Source organism: Pipistrellus kuhlii, unplaced genomic scaffold (assembly GCF_014108245.1).
Source record: "Pipistrellus kuhlii isolate mPipKuh1 unplaced genomic scaffold, mPipKuh1.p scaffold_m20_p_8, whole genome shotgun sequence".
NCBI lineage: Eukaryota > Metazoa > Chordata > Mammalia > Chiroptera > Vespertilionidae > Pipistrellus > Pipistrellus kuhlii.
This window is the reverse complement of record NW_023425584.1, coordinates 30,757,216-30,777,519: the sequence shown is the minus strand read 5'-3', so window position 1 is coordinate 30,777,519 and position 20,304 is coordinate 30,757,216. Positions and strand designations below refer to the sequence as shown.

Sequence of the window (20,304 nt, the reverse complement as noted above, 5' to 3'; positions counted from 1 at the left end):
CAAGGAGAGGGTGCTAAGTTAACCACCGCTGTTTCTCCTTTCCCCCGTGGTCCTCACCTTGAGGATGCGCCTCATTGACCTCACTGGGACCCCGAGGACACGAGGAGCTGGGTGCCTTCCTGAACTTAAACAGTTAGAAACCAGGGCTGGGTCCATTTTCCTGTCCCTTCTGGAGGCAGTTCCAAGCCAGCCCAAGAGGAGCGGGGATGACGGAGACAGGAGTAGGTCCCCCCCTGGGCGAAGGGGTCCCCCCGGGTGGGGGGGGCGGGCAGATGGAGCGCGCAGGGCCTCAGGGCCTCGCCGGCGGGTCTCACCTGATGTGGTTGATGATGAGGTTTGTTGGGGGGATGAAGAAGTCGTCCACGCCTGCGAAGGGTGTGCGGATGAGGTGCTGGCCCTGGCCGGAGCTGGCCTCCGTGATCACCTGTGACAGAGAGCAGGGACCCTGTGAGGCCGTCCTGGGGGGAACTGGAGACCTGGAGCCCTCTGCACGCTCCCCAGCAGACAGGCTGCTAGAGAGAGAGAGGATGGACAGGCCACAGCCGTGGGAAGGGGCGGGAGCAGGGTGGATCGGCACAGGCAGGACAGGAAGCGGTGGGACGTAAGGGCGTCATTCCCGCCCACTCTGCCTGGCATGACCTGCCGCGCGCTGTCAGCTGTGGTGACTGCAGAGCGGGGCCTGCGCTGGGCTTGGGGCTTTGGAAGGAGGTCCCAGAACGGAAACACCACTCTGCTCAGATACAGCTTCCCCGCCCGCAGGGACGCCCCCCCTTCTCAACACCTAGGCCTCCCTGGGAAAAGGAGAGAGCTCATTTCAATAACGAGAATGTGAAGCTGGGACCCGATGGCGGGTTATTGATTTCCCGTCGATGCCAGGTGCCCGGCTGGCTGGTTGGGGATCTCGCACGCTGCTCCCCGAGGTGTGCTCCAAGGCCGTGACTCTGAGACAGCGGGGGTCTGGCTTTCAGGGTGCCGGTCGTGCCACGAGAGGCCTTGTGATCGGAACGTCGGGGAGAGGTTTGGTGTCACAAAGGGACTCGCGGTGAGAAGTAAGGAGCCAGGCCTTGTGTTTGGCACAAACGGGTGAAGTCAGAGCGTGGCTGCCTGTTTCCCTGGAGGTTACACTCCTCCCTGTGGGGGGGGACCAGAGCCGTTCCCGGGTTGTGTCCCTGCTGTCTGCACAGGCCAGGCGCGCTGGCAGTGCGGAGCAGTCAAGCAATGTCCGAGGCTAGAGAGGAGGAGCGCGGTCTGCAGGTCCTGCCAGAGCGCTCCCCGTGGGCAGACCGGGCATCTACCTGCCCATTAGCCTGTGTCCTCTGCCTTTTCACGCACTCATCAGCCTCCACGTCCAGGGCCGTCGCCCTGAAAGGCGGCTGACCTGCCGCCAGGGGAGGAGCTGGGCCAGCTGTGGGCAATGTTGGCTTGAGCAGCACCGGAGGCAGAGGCCAGGCCCTACACGGGGAGGGGAGACACTCCGACCTTCACCTGGAAGCCGTGCACGGAAGGAAGGATCCAGATTTCGGCAGCCTCAGGCCCAGGAGCTCGGGGAGGGGCTTGGTGACACCCATGGCTTTCAACCCTGGATGCTGTTGGCTTTTTCGAATGAAATTGTCTTCTGGCTCTTACTTTTATGGTGAAACTAACAGCACCTGGTGTCTCCTCAGGCAGGTGTGAGGGCTGAATCCTTTCCGAGCCAGCTTCCCAGGGGTTGGCAGGCGGAATGCCGATTAGAACCAGGAGAGCTGTCACTCTCAGCCTCGGGGCAGCTCTTAAGCTCTACGGTTGCATTAGGTCATTTTCCTGGGATTAAAAAAAGGCCAAATGACACTTCCATGGCAAGTCCGTGAGGAATAGCTCTGGGCAGGAAGGAAGTCTCAGCCTCAGGAAACGGGATCTTGGAGAGTCGAGGGGAAACTGCCAGAGACGTCCAAGCAGTTGTGCAATCCTTGCTTGATAGCAGGCCTGTCATTGTAGCTTATCATAGAGATGGAAAATCACAGGCTGTCAGCGGTCAGTGCCATTCACGCTGCACCACTCTGACACCCTGTACTCAGTGTTTCTTCATCCAAACACAGCACAGCATGCACTGCGGTGGGTGTGCCCCTTCATTCCTCCCACCAGCCTGGAGCTCCTTGGCCTGTGTCACCAGCACGTGACTGGGTGCAGCAGGGACTCCAGCGTAAATGGTCGAACCCCTCGAATGTGCCGGCTCTGAGAACTTGCTTGGTTCAGGAGGCGTGTATATGTAGCTGGACAGCAGGTGTCCTTTGCTGGTCAGGGCGGGGCAAGGAGGACCGAGCATCTCCCTCAGAAAGTGGACGAGCCAGCTGAAAAGTGGCATTTGGGGAAGGGCAGAGGACAAGGTGTCCTGTGGAACAGGCTGAGAGGCAGCTGAAAGCTGGGCCTGGGAGTGAGTGGATAAGAGAGTGGAGTCAGGGCAGGAGTCAGGAAGATGCCAAGGGTTCCAGCACTGGCTGGTGTGGGAGGGCTTCCTTTGTGGAAGCATCTTCCTGTGGTCATAGCAAAGTTTGTGTAGCCAATTCCTTAGTGTTGGGTATTTAGAAACATTAGAATATTATTTTTAAAATTGATCTTTATTGGTGAAAGCATTACAGATGCCTGCTTTGTCTCTCTCCCTTCCCACCCCCCTGGCTCCCTTGCATGAATCCCCTCCTTGAACTCACCCCTCTCAAGCCTCTGTCACACTATTGGCTGTGTCCATGGGCTATGCATCTATGCATATAAGTTCCCCGGTTAATCTTTGAAATTCATCAGTCTATGATACAGACAATGCAGTAACACAGCTAAATCTTTGTCCATATCCATGATCACAGCCTACGGATAAGTTCTGAGAAGTCAAGTTGCTGGGTCAAAAAGCACCGTTTTGAAGCTTTTGGTTCAGATTTCCAAACTGCTCATCACCAAGGCTATGTCAGCTGATCTTTCTGGAAGTGCTCATTTCCCTAACCCCAGCCCGACTGCAATAGAGGTAGGCTTATCCATCTATTTCATTTTCTTGTCATAGTGCACATTTCCTAGATTTGCCAATTACGGTGATGGAGGACATCATGGTTTAATTATGGAAATTAATTAAAATGCTTTTAGTGCTTTGTCATTTAGGCAAAATTTGCTCTTGGTTTCTGGGAAATAGTCTTCATTATATTTAAAGAGTTTTCCTTCTAGTCCTATTTTTAGGTATTTTATTAAGACTGCTGCATTTAATTAAATGCCTTTCAGCATTTATTGGAAATATCATAGGTTTTTTTTTTTTCCTGTTTTAATTTGTTTGTGTTATATATAATGTTGACTGATTTCCTGGGAGCGAATCATTGTTGCATCTGGGAATTTAATTTGTTCCCTGCTTCAGCAATTACATGCATTGCTGGACTATATGTCTAATCCCATGATTAGAATTTTGCTTTTGTATTCATGAGATTAGTTTATATTTTTATGCTATTTTTAATCAGTTTTTATAATTATACCAGTTATTTAAAACAAATACAGGAGCTGTACATTGCCCCCCCCCCCCCATGATCTGAGTTAAATAATATTAATATTGTATTTTGAAGATTTGAGAAAACTCAGATATACATTTTTCTATGATAGACCTTTAATCTTTTAGAAACCTCTTCAAAGATAATTGTTCTAGTTTAACTTTTCCTTTTCTTAGGTCAGTCTGTCTCTCCCCCCCCGCCCCCCCATTTTGTAAATAATCATTCATTTCTTCTAGGTTTTAAAATTTGCTGCCCCAGAATTGCAATGTAGTATTATTTTACAATTATTTTCATTCTCCTGTATCTGTAGTCATAGCCTTCTTTCATTCTTCATTTTACCTCTTTTTCCTTTACCAGGTGTGAGAAGAATTTTTTTTTCATGTTTTTATTTGTTAGATATCTGCTTCTCTATTTGTTCTCTAATTATTGTTTTTATTTCTATTCTTACCAGTTATTTTGTTCTTTTCCTAATATCTTAACACAAATACTTGCTTTGCAGGGTCTGAAAACACAAATATTCCTTGTATACACTTTCTCTATCTCCCATAGGTTTTAATGTGAAATGCTCTGTTTTTCATTACTTTTGAGACCGTTTATAACTTCCCTTTTAATTTCCTCTTTGATCCAATAATGATCTAGGAGTGTTTCCTTATTAAGTCACATTTTATTTTATTTAAGTCACATATTAATTACTTCTAATTATCAGATAATGTTGTCTATAACATCTATAAAATTTATAAATGCTGTCTATAACATCTATAAAATTTATAAATGTTTTCTTCATGATTACTGGTACACTTATTTATATGTGAACGTGTGAGTAAACTATTTGCAGCTGAAAGGTTTCCTATATATTAAACCAAGTTCCTCAGTCATATTATTCAATTTTCCCATGTCATCATTTTGTCTCCTTGGTTACGATATAAATGTATTTTAAATAAAATCCTCCTTGTATTTTCAAACACTCTTATGTATTTAGTTGTCATGTTGTTGGAAATCTACTGGCTATTTGTTGTCACGTCTCTCCTTATGCTGGTATCTTTAACCTTAAGTCTCACCTTGTCTGGTACTAGTATTACCACCTGTACGTATCTCTTAGCTCTCCTATCATCACTAGTTCCAGGGCTCTAAATTCAATCTCATTATCATTTTGTTTTATGTGTTTCTCATAAACACATTAGAGCTAGTTTTCTTTCTTTCCTTCTTTTTTTAAAGCCCAACCTGATCACCTCTACTTTCAACAGAATTTAGTTCTCAGCTATTAATTTCAAACATTCTCTATATCCTCTCTTATTCAAGTATTGATAAGATGACACTTTTGAGTATTCTTACTCCTTTCTCTTTGCTCCACTCTGTACCCTCATTTTGATAAATATATCTTTAGTAGCCTACTATCAAGATTTCTCTGTGTGCCCCTGCTAATTCTAACATCTTTACTTAGCACTGATTATACATTTCCAGATAGTTTCTCCTTATCCATATTATTTAGTTTTAATCCTCACCTAATAATATGTTTTGATTGATTTTGAGAGAGAGAAACATTGATCTGTTGTCTCCTGCATGTGCCTCGATCAGGGATCAAACCTGCAACTTAGGCATGTGCCCTGACCGAACCTATCAATATAACCTTTTGGTGTATGGGATCATGCTCCTACCAACTAAGCCATCCACTGTGGCATCCATCTTATTTTTAGTTTTACACCATCCTCTCCAGGTTCTTATGACTGTCTTTTCTTTATCCTCCTCTGTCTTGAGGTCTCTAATCTGGTTCCTCAAATGTGTTCCCAGGTGATATGTTCTCTGGATTCTGCATATTCTTATATATTTCCTTTGTCCTGACAGGTAAATGATATCTTGGTGGGTTACAGGATTCTTGGACATCAGCCCTTTTATCTAACTAATGTGACTCCGTAGTCTTCCAGGTCCTGTTGCAGGTGAAAAGTTCAAGGCCCATCGGATTGTTGTTTCTTCTACAGGTAACTGTTCCTTCTGCCTTGGAAGAGTTCCCCTCTTTTTACTCGCAAAGGCAGAGATGTGTCATTTCTCCTAAGACAAGCCAGGAAGTTGTAGATCCTCTTGGAAATTTTATTCCAAATGTATTTATGTTGGACTCCATTCCAATAGTTTCCTTTTCTCTTCTAAACTTCCATGTTCTGAGATGTTGTGTCTCAGTCTCTTCATATACGTGGGTCTTGGTAGAAAACATGCATTTCCCAATTTATCTACTGCAGTTGAAAATTAGAAAAGCATTTTGTTCATTTTTAGTTCCAGAAGAATCTTTTGTGGTGGTCCCTCCCATTGAGTTTCCTCAAGTGCTTTCTTAGAGCTGCCGAGGGACCAATAATAAGACCAATTTCTATGGGCTTATCCTCCAATCCGAGTGACCTTTATCTTGGGTCCTAGGAGTTCTAATGGATTGTTATCATTTGTTGTCAGCTCACGGGGGCTCAGGAGGGTTGAGTCACTCCCACAGCCTCAGTTTGCAGGTGGTGAAGCTGTGCCCTCCCCCTGGTGCAGCAAAGGAAGGCAGGAGGCCAGTCCCCGGAGGAAGATTCTCTAGAGCAGGGTGTTCATGGCCTCTCACCAGTCTTAGGAATAGGGTGGACTTGGCTCCATCTGCAGCCTTTCTCAGCTGGGGTTCGGAGAAATAATTAAACCCTAAGGCCTAAGGCATCCACTTTATGTAACGGATTACCTTTTCTGAGCATCTGGAATTGGTTCTATGCATCATTTTGGGGAGAATTGAGAAAATAGGTATTCAAATTATTTTATGTAGATCTTAATCCTCTCATGCATCCCTGATGAGAAAGGCTGAGCCACACACACACACATAGGTGGCGTGGGTCTTTCCTGGCTGGCAGAGGGGGGAATCCCACAGACCTCTGGGGCCCAAGCTCTTTTCGGGAGGGGTTACAACAACTGGAGTGGGGGCTGCAGAGCCTGCTGCGGGGGTTGGACCATGGGCAGATGACCTAACTCTTCTGTGCCCTCCCACACTGGAGGCACTCCACAAACACACTTCCATTTATGGACATAATTGCTGCTGCTTCCTTTCCTTCCCCTTCCTTATTGGCCAGCATCTAGTGCTTGCTTTGATACTAAATTTCTAGCCCACCCAGCCCAAGGTGAAGAGAGCCTGTCTCCTTGCTGGGACTCCCGTCCCTCCTGAGCCAGGATTTCCTGGGGTCAACAGTATAGCATGAAGACTGATGTTGTGGGGCCTGGGAATGGTCATACATGAGAATCCTACCTATTCTGAGTAATACTGTCTTTAACTGCAGGCCTTGCTGAAGACACCCTGTCAATTGCCTGTGAGGAGTGTTGGCCTGAAGCTGTTTCCTACCCTCTCCTTAAGCACTATGGACACGTTGTGGATAAATGGGACTAGTCAGTAGGGAAGTGGGAGACAAACAGGGAGAGATGGGGTAGGGGTTAGACTCCACGTGTTCGACATACCTGGAGGCTTGGCTGGGACTTGTGCACATCCCCCCAGCTCAGGACCCACACTTGGTCATGTGACTTGTCATAGGACAGCTTAGCCGGCAGGGGGTCCACACCTATGGACTTGAACAACAACAAAGAGACAAGTTGGTCATGGCTGCCGTAGGGGCTGACACAGTGGTGGTTTCTGGGTGTCGTGTACGTGGCTATCACTCCTGGGTAAGGGGCAGGCAGCCCAGGGCAGAAGCCTGCCTTCCGGGTGTGTTGTCTTCAGAGGCATAAAATGGGTGGTTAATGATTTCTCCCTTTTAAAAACTCCTTGTGTGTTTTACTTAAAGGAGAGGCCCAGGTCATCTTTACAGAAGCCTAAACACAGAAGCTTTAAGTTATCATTTAAGAGTCGACTGAGGACCCTTCCATCACATCTCCTGGAAGCCCTTAGGGCCTCCTAGAGCTATGGTGGGCAAACTGTGGCTCTTTGGTCCCTTGAGTTTTTAGCAAAGGCCAGCTTACGAGTACCCTAATTAAGGTAATAATAATGTACCTATCTATATAGTTTAAGTTTAAAAAATTTGGCTTTCAAAATCGTTGTACTGTTGATATTTGGCTCTGTTGACTAATGAGTTTGCTGACCACTGGGCTAGACCCTCGGCGTCCTTCCCCAGGCTGCTCCGAGGTCCGGACACTGGTGAGTGGGCCCTTCTCCTGGGTCATTGGAGATCATCCTTTATCACCTTCTCTTTCCACAGCCTCTGTCTTGCACATCCCTTAGCGGGAGCTGCTGGGACTCAAGCTATAGCACCAGGCAGTTATTTTTACTCCTGTAACTGACACGCTGCTCTCCCCCGAGGACAGTGCTTCCCCTGTGGCCCTGGCAAATGGAGACTTTTCCCTCTTCTGCTGTAATGTATTGTAGTTCTGTAAGTTCTAAACCCTCTTCTATGGTGATTCATTCTCAGTTCCTTCTTGGTTTCAGTGATCCTTCCTTCCTCCCCATCTCAGCCACCATAACTTACACCTTGACAATATAATTTCTGAAATTTCAATTTCAACTAACCAGATTCTAGCTTTTCAGCTTTTAGGAGAGAAAACCCATTGGTCAAAACTTCTAATGGAGCCCCTGAATCCACTTTTCCTTTCCTCATTCCCACCAAGTGTCTGTCTTCATTACTTCACTGACAGTTTCTAGTCCTTCATGTCAGATTCAGAGGGTTATCATTAAAAAAAAATAAAAAATAAATTCTCTCCCGCAGAGATGTTTACTGATTTTAGAGAGAAAAAGAAATTGATGTGAGAAACATCAAGTGGTTGCCACCTGTATGTACCCCAACCGGGGATCGAACCCGCAACCTTTTTGGTGTACACAGGATGACACTCCAACCAACTGAGCCACCTGGCCAGAGCGTCACCTTTGTGATCCTCCTCTTACTTGATATTTCAGCAGGACTCCACATGGCTCATTATTTCCTTCTGAAAACATTTTCTTCATGCAGCCTCCCACCTCCCTAGCCTTTATCTTCCTCATCCTGACTTCTGAACGTGGGTATGTCCCAGGCCTTCAGCTTCGACCTTCTGTTGTCTACATCCTGGCCCTGGGTGAGCTCACCCAGTCTGTGGCTGCAGCTAACCTCCGGGAACATTCGAGTTCACTCCTCTGTCCATGAGCTCAATTTAACATTTACAAAACCGAACCCTTTGATTTTGTTACCTGCTGAAATATATTGTTTTTCTCCATATACCACCATCTTTGAAGTCTCGTTTTACTTTCTTGATCTAATTAAAACCTTCTGTTCTCTGAAGCCCCAAGGCTGTTACTGCTTTTCTACACCTCACACAACTCAGGTCCTTTGTTCATGTCAAGTGTACTTGTTACTCCCAGCTTCCTGGCTACTCTTTCCACTTACCAAAAGCTCTGAGATCTGCCACTGTCTTCCTCTACCCAGAGCTTAACACACCAGCAATGATACCACCTTGACATCATCTCTAGATTATTGTACACTCTCTCTCTTTTAAGAATATCTCCTGACTACACGTCCCTCTTCACAGCAAAACCTCCCTAAGGTTTGGACTGCAGCCATTGTCTCTTCTTTCTGCTTAACCTTTATCATCATATTTCATATTCTCATTTGAGCTGTTGTGGAGCAAGAGTCTAAGATTTTTGGCTTAGCTCTTCAAATTCAGAACAGACTTACCCACAGTCTCAAGATGCCGAGGAACAAAGGGAAAAGGTCCTGAAGAACACCTTACTCCATTAGGAGTGAGGCTTTACAAAAACTTCCACTCCGCTTTGATTCAACTTAGTATTTGGTAAGATTAAAAGATTCATTCCTTATTATTTATGCCTAAAAAGGAAATGCTAAACTTTCTTCTGTGGATGAGAGCCATCTAAAGTCTCTAAAATATTTTATATGGAATGTTGTTGTACATGCATGGATAGAACATATCCAAATTGAAGCACAAAGAGGCAAAAAAGGATGGAAAATGAGAGTGGAAAAGATTAGTGAGGTACAACGGAAAGGTCTAGGGTTTTTCTTTCTTTCTTTCTTTTTTTTAAACAGCTCCAAAAGAAGAGACAAGAGAGCATGAGACAACATACTATTTGAAGAAATATATCAATCCATACATTCAAGAACCCCTAAAAACCCCGAATAAAAATAAATAGAACACATTAGCTGGTACATCTTAGTAAAACTTCTAAAGACCAACAAGAAAATCTGAAAATTAGTTTAAAAAGTGATATTATTACCTTCAAAGTATTGACAGTTGACCTATTAATAATGGGAGATAATAGAGAAGCATCTTAAAATGCTGAAAATACATAATTGCTAATAATGTAGAATTCTATATTCAGTGAAAATATACTTTTAACATTATTTGTCCTTTATGTATTTTTATTTTCAAATAACTCAAAACTCCAAGACACTGTTGCCAGCAGTCCTGCACCAAAAGAACCATTAAAGAACATTTTCAGGAAGAATGAAAATGATCTCAGATCTAACTATGCACTTCAGAGGAATAAAGAGCAATGAAAAAAGTAAATATGTGGATTAATATAAATGACTATCAACTGTACAAAATAATAATAGGCATTTCTTCAGGGGTTAAATTATATGTAGAGTTAAAATTCATTCCTACAATAATGCAAAAGGTTGGAGGGAGGGTTAAATTAAAAGAGTTAGTTCTAAGGTTCTATCATTAATGGGGAAGTGAAGTAATTTGTATGAAACTATATTGAGGTAAGGATGCATGTTGTAATCTCAATGGTGGTAATAATAATATAAAAGAATGAATTGTCAACAAGCTAACAGAGGGAAAATGGAATAATAAAAGTGTTTGGCTAATTTAAAAAGTAAAAAGGAGAGAAAAGCAAAATAAACAGGTTAAATTAAAAAAAAGTATGATACTAGATAATACTATATAAATTAATTATAATAAATATAAATGGATCAAATACCCCAAATAAATGGATCAAATACCCCAAATAAAATGCCAAGATTATTAAACTAGATAAAAGCTGAAAGACTTTGTAAAAGACCATCTTAAATATAATACCTGGACATAGAAAGGTTGAAAGTAAAAGGATAGAAAATTACACCATAACACTAATCACAATAAATCTGATTTAGCTATACTCAGATCAAAATAGACTTTCAGGCAAGGAGCATCATCATTAATAAAGAGGAATATTTTATTAGAATAAAGGACTCTCCCTCCCCAGGAGGTATTATAATTTTAAAGCAGAAATGGATAGAACTACAATAATGGTGGGAAATTTCAACATACTTTCCAACGCTGTTAGGCTAAGTGAACAACAACAACAACAAAATCTCCAGGAATTTTAAATTATTCAGAATATGTTCTCTGGCCAGGGAAATCAATAGCCTCCTATTGTATTTGTCAGGAAAAACCACTAACTTGGTTATATCCAACTTTCCCATACAGTAAGTCTGTACCAGGGCAGCTAAACATTGCTGGGAAAAAAGATCCAGCCTTGCTCACTGACCTCACTTTAAATTTACATCCACAATCCCTATGTGGGCCTTCACGATTACCCAGAAGCCCCATCACATTTCCTGGGTAAATTCAATCTCACATGCAACTTTCACCTCTCCTCCACCCTTGGAGATAATTTTTCTTATTCCCTGAGAAAATTGAAGCAACCAGAAGAGAAGTTCATCCACTACCAGCCCCCGAATCAAGTATTTGCACCGCGGTATCTGTGTCCTTTCTTTCCTCCTCTTACAGTGAAAGGATGTGCTTTTATCGGAGGCCAGCATCTCCACTTGCCTGCCCTGGACTTCACGGATCCCTGCTTACTTCCATGAGGCAGAAGAATTCGGGAAACAGCTCCTGCCATCAGCATACCAATGCTATCATGTCACCTGTGCTAAAAATAAAGTTCCTTCCATATCTTCTTCCTGCCACTGCCTCATTTGTCTACTTGTACTCACCTTTACAGCAAACCTCCACAAAGTGGTTGCCTATACTCACCCTTTCCACTTCCTTACCGTTCTCACTTGGATCAGCTCCCTCAAGCTTGCCTTCCACCATCCTCTCTGCTCCTGCCTGCCAGGGGGATCCACATGGTACCAATTCCATGGCCAATTTTCATAACGTGCAAATGCTCTCTGCAACATTTGATACCGCTGACCACTAGCTCTCCCTTAAAACATTTTTCTGGAATACCTCAATCTCTAATTTTCTTTGTTCCTTTCAGCTACTCCTTTAGGTCTTCTCATTGGCTTTTTCTCTCATTTGTGATCTCTAAGTGTTAGCGTGCTCAAACCTGTACCTCTGCTCTGTCTATACTCCCCTTGGTGACTTCTCACCCAGTTCTCTGGATTTAATATGGTTCATATGGTGATGATACCCTCACTGACATCTCCAGACCTGTTTATCTGTTTATGTGATTACATATACATCACCTGAAACTGAACAGAGCCAAAATCGATTTCCTAATTTTCTCCCCTACCCTTGCTCTCATCAATAACATATTATCACAAACTTAGTGGCTTAAAGCAACACAAGTTATTCTCTTACAGTTTCTGGAGGCCAGAAGTCTGAAATTAATTTCATTGGGGTGAACCAACATGGCTCTGTAACTCCCGCTAGAGCAGAGTTTCTCAACCTTTCTTATGCGGCAACCTTTTAATACAGTTCCTCATGTGTGGTGACCCCCAACCATAAAATTATTTTTGTTGCTACTTCATAACTGTAATTTTGCTACTGTTATGAATTATAATGTAAATATCTGTCTCGACCCACAGGTTGAGAACCGCTAGCAGAGACGCCTAAGACCATCGGAAAACACAATATTTACATTACGATGCATTACAGTTATGAAGTAGCAACAAAAATAATTTTATGGTTGGGGGTCACCACACATGAGGAGTTGTATTAAAGGGTTGTGGCAGTTCCTCTATCACATTTCACGTCCAGGGACATAGCACTCACTATTTAAAACTCACTAACATTCTGGTTTATGGTCTGTTTCCCCAACTACGATATAAGACCTAGAACTTCCTTTGCTCATTGTTGGCTGTTTTCCAAGCACCTAGAACAGTGCGTTGCATCACACAGGAACCTCCTCTGCGTTCCCCCTCCGGCCTGACCTGCCCTCACAGTAGCCGGAGAGGGTGCAGAAAGCAAAGACGACTTTGGCCCCACTCCCTTAGACAGGCGTACCTGTAGGACTTTCTGGGCTTGAACGTCGACCACGAGGACTCTGTTCAGTGTCGGTTGGGCCACGTAGATGTACCGGTGCCTGACGTTCACTGCTGATGCCCACTGGCATGGCTGGGTGGTGTCTCCTTCTGTTTGAGGACAGATTTCTTCCTGTGAAGGAGATAGGCTACCATGAATACTTCTTAATCCCCTATCCCCCATCCCCCTGACCTCTCAGGATTCCCTCTCTCCTGTCTCTCCTCGGTCCCTTTCTTGCCACAGAGAATCCTTTGGATTCACAGAACATGGCACACAGCTTTCCCACCTCACCAATTCCCATCCCCCTGCTTCTTCCGAGGCTGTACCTCCCCTGCAGCCTTAATCAGCAGCTTCCAGGGCCAGAGTCTTCCGCTCTTCTGTGCTTCTCTTTGTCCTCATCGCCATTATTTTAAAAATGTCTCAATGGCCAGACTTCTGAAAGAGTTCCGTACACTTTTCTGCTTCCTCACCTCTCACATGCTCCTTAACCCCCGGCTGTAGAACCCACCACAAAGCTGGGAGTGTTCTCACCAAGGTCAATGTTGACTCCTCAGTTGTAAATTAATCCCTGGCCATAGTTTTATTCGAACTTGGGGCACCATCTGACTACTCCTTGGTTCTTCTCCCTCAGTTCCACCCCAGCGGCTGGGCCTTTTCTGTTGCTGGATCCTGCAGAGCTCACCCTGAATAACTTTTCTTCTCTGAAGTTAATCTCACCCAGACCTATGGCCTTAGCTGCAGTCTCTATGCCTACAACTCCCAAATTTGTCTTTAGCTCAATCCTCTTTTCTGAACTCCAGATTTATATAGCCAACTATTGATATTTAGCTTGACTTGATTGCTTAATGAACATCTCAGACATGTAAGTCCAAAATCAACTCTCAATTTTACCATCAGGCCTGCTCATTCCATTAAAAAAAACAAAACAATGACATCTCCATTGCTTTACTTACTTGGACCAAAAACTTTGAGGCCACCCTAGCTGGTTTTGCTCAGTAGAGCGTTGGCCCAAGGACTGAAGGGTCAGGGGTTTGATTCCCGTCAAGGGCACGTCCCTCGGTTGCAGCCTGTGCCCTTACCAATTAAACATGCTGCTTCCCGCTAAACAAAGTGGCTGGACATCTAATCCAGCAGAGAGGCTGAGAGAAGATGCACCAACTCCCTCCTCACCCAGTAGAAGGAGGGCCGTTCCGCTGTAACCCTCCCATGGGGTGTTTGGCACTCTCATCCTGCTAGCAAGACTGGCTTCCCCTCAGGTCCCCTGTGGTTTTACCTGTGACTAGCTTTAAGTCCATGCAGTTCTCCCCTTTCCCACGGCCACTGGCCTAACCAGGACACCACCTTCCCACCTGGACAATTATAATGATCTCTCCACTCCCTCTGTGCTGCTGGCCAGCCCTTTTGACCACCTACCCTCATGAGGTCTTGCATGTGTTCCTGATCATGGCCGCTCTTCGTCTGAAGTCCTCAGGGGCTCCCAGAGCGTTAGGGTACCGTTAGAACTCCTCAGCTTTGACCCTTCCCAATTCCAGGCCCTTCCCACACCCACCCTTCCCTCTAGGCACAAGGAGTACTTTCCGTTTCCCAAACAGGACATATCTTATCCTCTACTCTCCATGTTAATGACATTCATTCCAGAAACCCGTCACTAACCCTGACTCACTCTTCAAAACTAAGCCCAGGGATCACGTGTTCCAGGGGCCTTTGCTCCTCAGTTTCCAGCCCACCTTCCACATCCGCCAACAGCACCTACTGGGCAGCTGTGAACTTGGGGAGCCAGGAACCCACTCATAGGCCTGGGCCTCCCCTCGGGCTCAGTGCATGGACGTGGCTGCCCGATGAAGGAACGGGCATTTACATGCTCAGCCTCGTGCTCCTCGAGCCTTGGGACAAATGTGGAACCACACCACATGTAGTAGGTAGAATCTAAGAACCAAATGGCACCCGCGGTGAAAGACGGACTTTAGGATTTTGTCCGTGTGTGATGCGGACGTGCTCTGGGCGTGGGAACCTACATAGCTCATGAAGATCTTCTCAGAGGGTTTGAGGTGCCTCTGGATCTCACAGTCCACGGGGTGCAGGATGATAATGCCATCATCGGAGAAGACATAGAACATGTTTCCCACACTGAGTCCTGGAAGGGGCAAACACAGCCATGGTTATGTCCCTCCCGTAGCTGCTGACCCCCGCTCCCCCCCCCGAACCCCCCCATGGGGTCACATGTCATATTGGACACACACAAAACCGCAGCTCGGGTGCAGGCACACAGTGAAAGTCCTGGTGAAGGTGGGCGAGGTGAGATGAGCAGGTGGTATGGGAGCATGGGAGAAGGTGCCCGAGGGCTGTCAATCAGAACAGCACACAGAGGGCTCTGCAGTCCCCAGGTGTCCTTCCAGACACACATGTCCGTCAACTAGAGCTGGCCACCTACACAGGTTTTCAAATAAACGACAGCCGTGCATTGACATACATCTGACCGATCCTGTTCCGAAAGGCAAAGCCTCCCTTGGTCTACGTCGTCCACTCCACGCAGAATGGCTGAGGTGGCTGCCCTGAGGCAGAGGCTCTTATTTTGAACAGTTAAGTGAGGCTCCACTTCCTGGAATGTGGGGCCCTCAGAATGCTGGGGCAGGCGCTCCAAACGGAGTCCCAGCCTGTCTGTGCCGGCAAACCCCTCCCTCAAGACTGCGGGCTCCCCCTCTGCCCAGCGTGTCTCTGTGGCAGCTCTTGCCAGTGACAGAGCCCACAGCTGGTTGTGCCGGCCTGCCTGGCCCCTCCCGGCCCAGGGCTCGGCTGTCTGGGAGGAAAAGGCCTTGGGGACCACCAGCTGGTGTAGCCTCCTTTTGAGGTCCAAGGAGGCCACCTGACCTTGTGCATGGTTGGGGTTGGACCCTGAGTCCCCTGCTCAGAGTGTCCCCTCACGCTGCCTTTCCATAAAAGGCCAACCTGGCACAGAGATGGGTAAGGCTGGAGTTCTTCCTCCCACTTTCTCCCCACTCTTTCATATATTTTGAAGGTAGAACAATAAAAAGATTTCTATAAGTTCTAAAAAAATATATATATTAAATAAATATGCAGAGAACTCTTTCCTAATGGACAGAGGTCACTGAGTCCATGAAGCAACCTCAACTAACTCTGGTTCTGTGCTCAGAGGGCTCTAGGCAAGAGAGTGTCTGCCATGACAAATTGACCCCTGCCTCTCAAAGCTGGCATGGACCAGGGGTATCCACCTAGCTGCCAAGGGGAGCCTGGGTGCTGGGCAGCCTGCCCCTGAGAGTCAGACAAGCCATGAGTGCTGGGTCTCAGCCCCCAGCAGGACCTTTGCTCCTGTCCCCTCCCCCCTGGCAAACCCACACCTAGGGGCCCGAGGGGTCAAAGCCCTTGCTCAACAGCAGACCCTAGGAATAGCCTCCTGGGGCCTCTCAGAAAACTGATGTTCGGAAGGACCAACGCCAGATTGAAGGCTTAATAGAATCTCCATGGGGTATGCAGCTATAGCTACATTTCAGGCCTTGCTCACAGTTGGCAATGGAACATGAGACTAAACAAATACTCAACAATTGACTTCACAGGAGACACAGTCTCATGATCCAGCTTCTGTCTGGGCTTAGCTTCTCCTAAGGGGCCACCGAGGAGCTTTCCTTACTTTGTGTGCTCTCACCATCTCGTTTCTCCTGGGGAGACTTGAGAATGCCCTGTGGTCGGGCAGCTTGCCTCTCTGTTTTGGCCTCTGCATTTCCCTATCTCCCGGCCTTGAGTCTTAGCGGTGAAGGGTACCAGTGCCGGCTGCCCAGGCATGATGGGAAGTGCTGCTGGCTTGTCCGATATTAGTGCAGCACCTGCCAGCCCTTGGGCAGCGTTGGTCTAAGTGGGCCTCCCTAGCAGGACTTCACACCTCCAGGGCCCCCTGCATCCTCTGGGTCCCTTTGCAGTGACCTCCTTAGAAAAACACCACCTCGCCCTAACCGGTTTGTCCCTTTGATTTTTTAGCAAAGGCCAGCTTAGGAGTACCCTAATTAAGTTAACAATGTACCTACCTATATAGTTTAAGTTTTAAAAAAATTTGGCTCTCAAAAGAAATTTCAATCATTGTACTGTTGATATTCGGCTCTGTTGACTAATGAGTTTGCCGACCACTGTACCAGGAGGTTTGAAATCTGCTTCTCAGGGTGCACCACTTGGGTTTGACTTGGACCTGCCCCCTCCGGTCTGATTCGGCACGTGAACCCCGTTTGTGGGACTGTTTGGCGTTCATGGGATGATGGGCTGTTTTGGAACTACAAACACATGTGGCCACAGACACAACACAGAATGAGTGAGCTGGTACCTTCCTCGCGCCAGAGAATGTTTGCAACTGTGGCAGCGGAGAATTGGGAGAGCGAGAGCCGGCGGAGGGAGGAAAAGAAGAAGAAAGCAGAGTGAGAACCTTCCTCAAAGTGTCAGTTCGAGAACACCTGCCACTGAGTGCACAGAACGACACCGCTGCCTGACCATGGGGGACTGTGCACATGGACAAACGCCTCCGGGTCTCAGGACCCTTTCAATTCTGAATGAGTCCTTGACATCACGTCCCAGGATCCCAGAAGCGAATGGGGTTTTCTACTTCCCAAGATGACAGAGAGGGAGTTATATCTCTCTCAGACGTTCAGGGTACTTCCAGGAGAGCCCTGACTTCCAACTAGGGTCCTCCTTATCTGAAACACTTCTGATGGCCTCTGTACTGGGAAACACTCAGCTTGGAGCCTGTGACTGAGGGAATGAGACCTTGGCCAGCACCCATGTCCTTGAAGTCACAGCAGCAGACCCACTTGGGGAGCGGTGGCCACAGGGAGAGCACTCTTAGCACCCAGGTAGGCGGCATCCCCGGATAAAGGCCGGTGTGCACAGCCAGTCCCTGGGCCACATGGGACAGCGGCCCCTGGTGGGTGGATAGTAAGGGGCATTTTGTAGATGAGGGCAGAGGTTCCAGGGCAGGTAGGAAGCAGAACTGGGACCAGGATGCGTGAGCTTCCTTATTGTCCCGGCTCTGCCTGCTGTCCAGAGAGTTCCTCTATGTTTCTGGAGTCATCCAGGTGGCCAGGGAAGGTGTGCTCCCCTCTGGGCACCCTCTGTCCGCAGGTTTGAGCAGATGGAGATGAGCGTTACCCTGTCTTCAGGGGCTCACGGTTGACAGCGTTGGCTCTGGTCAGTGACTTCCCTCCCTGACACCCCGCACATCCCACCAGCTCAGTGAAGAGCTCAAAGGCGAGCGTGGACTCACGGGTCTTTCTAGCCGAGTCTTCAATGAAGAGTGAGGAGATATCCTCGTCCACGCCCACTTCGTTTTTGGCGATGCAGGTGTACGCCCCCGTGTCTTCGTAGCGGACGCTGCCGATGTGGAGTTCGCTCCCATTGGCTGCAGAGAGGACAGTGCTCAGCGTGGCCCGCTCAGCCGGGACTCCACTTCCACCCTCCCCATTCTGCTCACAGAACTATGGGCAGTGTTGGCATTAATATCACGGAGCCCCTCAGCAGGGCTGAGGGCAGCCAACATCCCGGACAGTCACCCACAAAGGGCCAGAACAGCTGAATGAACTGAGGGTGACCTGGGACCTGACTGACAGTCCCTCGTCGCTGCCCTCAGAAAGCCCACAAAACTGTGGGAGCCCAGAGAGTAGAGCAGTCTGGGGTGACATCTGTTCACTCCAACATATCTGACTCCGAAACAACTCAAGCCTCTCATTTCCATCCGGGGGAAGAGTGTCAGCTTGAACTTGGTGGGAACAGCACAGACACTGAGGGCGATTCTTACCCAAAAGGGAGAGCTGTTTAGACATCTGGGCCGACACATCCATGCCATTCTTCAGCCAAGTGATTCTGGGCATAGGGATGCCCTCTGCGTGGCATCGCAGGCTGGCCGCCACCCCCGGCTCCTGTGCCTGGGTCTCCGGGTAGACGCGGATGACTGGTGGCACTGTGGGTGAGAATCAGTGCCGGTGAGAGAGGGCCCTCACCTGGCCTCGGGCCTGGTGTCCAGCCCCGAAACCCTGCTCCAGAGAGGTGAGCCGAGAGGCAACTCCGCACTTCCCTTTGTAAGCAGCTTACAATCACCCTATTCAGCAGCTCCAGCCCTAAGAGAAAGCTATAAAATGGATTGCAGGCAACAAACACGCCCGGCTTTCTACCCTATAATTCATGGCTCTCATCGTTATTCTAAATATGACCAGAAAGACACCCAAATATTTAATGTGGTTCAGCTGCTACATGTGAAGAGCAATAGCCACTGACATTTACTTCTGAGTGAATAAAATTCAGATATATTATCTCTGTGATCAGAAAGCCATTGGACGGAGGCTCGTTTCTTGCAGGAAGTGCTTCACAAAGCACTTACGAGCGCCGACTGGCAGGGCTACTCATTCTATCCCTGCTGTGGGGCAATCCGTTGATTTTCCAGTGGGTCATTTTCATGGCTCCCCTTCTCAGTCCCTGGAACACGGGCGGAAGGCAAGTGTGCCCTCCTCAACTCTGACTCGGCCGTGGGCCCTGGCAGTCCAGCTGGGGCTGGGGCTATGGCCCAGCCCACTCACCACGTGGGCATGGGGGGCAAGGCATTACCCTCCATGGAAGGCAGGCTTCTCTTACCGGGCTGTCTGCGGGAAGGGGCCCGGAAGAAGTGGAGACTGTCTGGTCTGGAGGACCTTCCATCCTACCCCCGGCTTTGGGCCCAGGAGATAAAATAATTACCATTCTCAGTGGACTTGAGGGCTCTTCCCTACGCACACATTTTACGTCACATACTTCCAAAACGGAAGTGAGAGCGTATGAAAAGGCACCTGGATATATAATATTATACTGATTGCAACAGAAGCCTCACTCTTCTCTTGGAATGATGGGGAGGGATTCTTCCTGAAGTGGACAACTACTTATCTGGGAGCTCCTATTGCCCAACAAGAGGCAGCATCCCAGATCCCAGTGCAAGGGGAAGGCAGAGCAGGTGGAAGGTACCCTCGCCTCTTCCCAGGACCAAACTGGAATTACAACTAAAATATAGAGCAATCACCCTGAATAACCACCTGAAGGCTAGCTGAAGAGAATTCTTACGACTAGGGGGAAAAGGGGAACATTTGCAAAAAAGAAAAAGTCTTATAACCAAGAATTCAAGGAAGAAGCCACACTGAGACTATAGGAAGGGCAGAGACATGAGACGGGCTGGCCCCGCCCCAAGGGCAGTGGCTGGGACTCTGGAGGGGTCTCTCAGCTGCAAAGGTTCCCCCTGAGGAATGAGGGTCCCAGCTCCATGCCGGGGGCCCCCAGCACAGAGCACAGAGCTAGGGAGAGAAGCCCACATAACATCCGGCTGTGCAAGTCAGCGGGAAGTCTGTCTGCCAGGGAGAGACGGGAGCCTGCCAGAAACCCAGGCACCCTCTCACAGTGCACGGGATCTCACTCATGGCCCCTCCCCTGGGCTGCGGTGGAGGGAGGGCAGCTAGGAGCTGTATGATTGTATGGAGTTGTATGATTGTTAGGTCTGGTCAAATAATGGAATCCATACCCTCTCCCCTGGGAACAGACCTTTAGGCCACTTCACAATGGATGTGTCACTTGCTAAGACCGTTAGCTCTTCCCCCGGACTTTCCCGGAATCCAGACCTGCACAGAGAATTCACCGCCCAGACAAAGCGGGCTAC

The 20,304-nt window shown here is 47.6% G+C and overlaps 1 protein-coding gene across 1 annotated transcript in view; it reads right to left on the bottom strand.

Annotated features, from left to right (window-relative positions):
* Nucleotides 1–20,304, bottom strand: part of FSTL4 (follistatin like 4) — a 296,460-nt gene that overhangs the window by 2,577 nt on the left and 273,579 nt on the right. The window contains exons 9-15 of the mRNA XM_036424598.2: nt 18,430–18,591; nt 17,899–18,033; nt 16,966–16,992; nt 14,654–14,772; nt 12,621–12,770; nt 6,951–7,058; nt 315–424 (exon numbers count right to left, since the gene is read on the bottom strand). Coding sequence (XP_036280491.1) covers nt 315–424; nt 6,951–7,058; nt 12,621–12,770; nt 14,654–14,772; nt 16,966–16,992; nt 17,899–18,033; nt 18,430–18,591 — 811 coding nt within the window. The remainder of the gene's footprint in view (nt 1–314; nt 425–6,950; nt 7,059–12,620; nt 12,771–14,653; nt 14,773–16,965; nt 16,993–17,898; nt 18,034–18,429; nt 18,592–20,304) is intronic.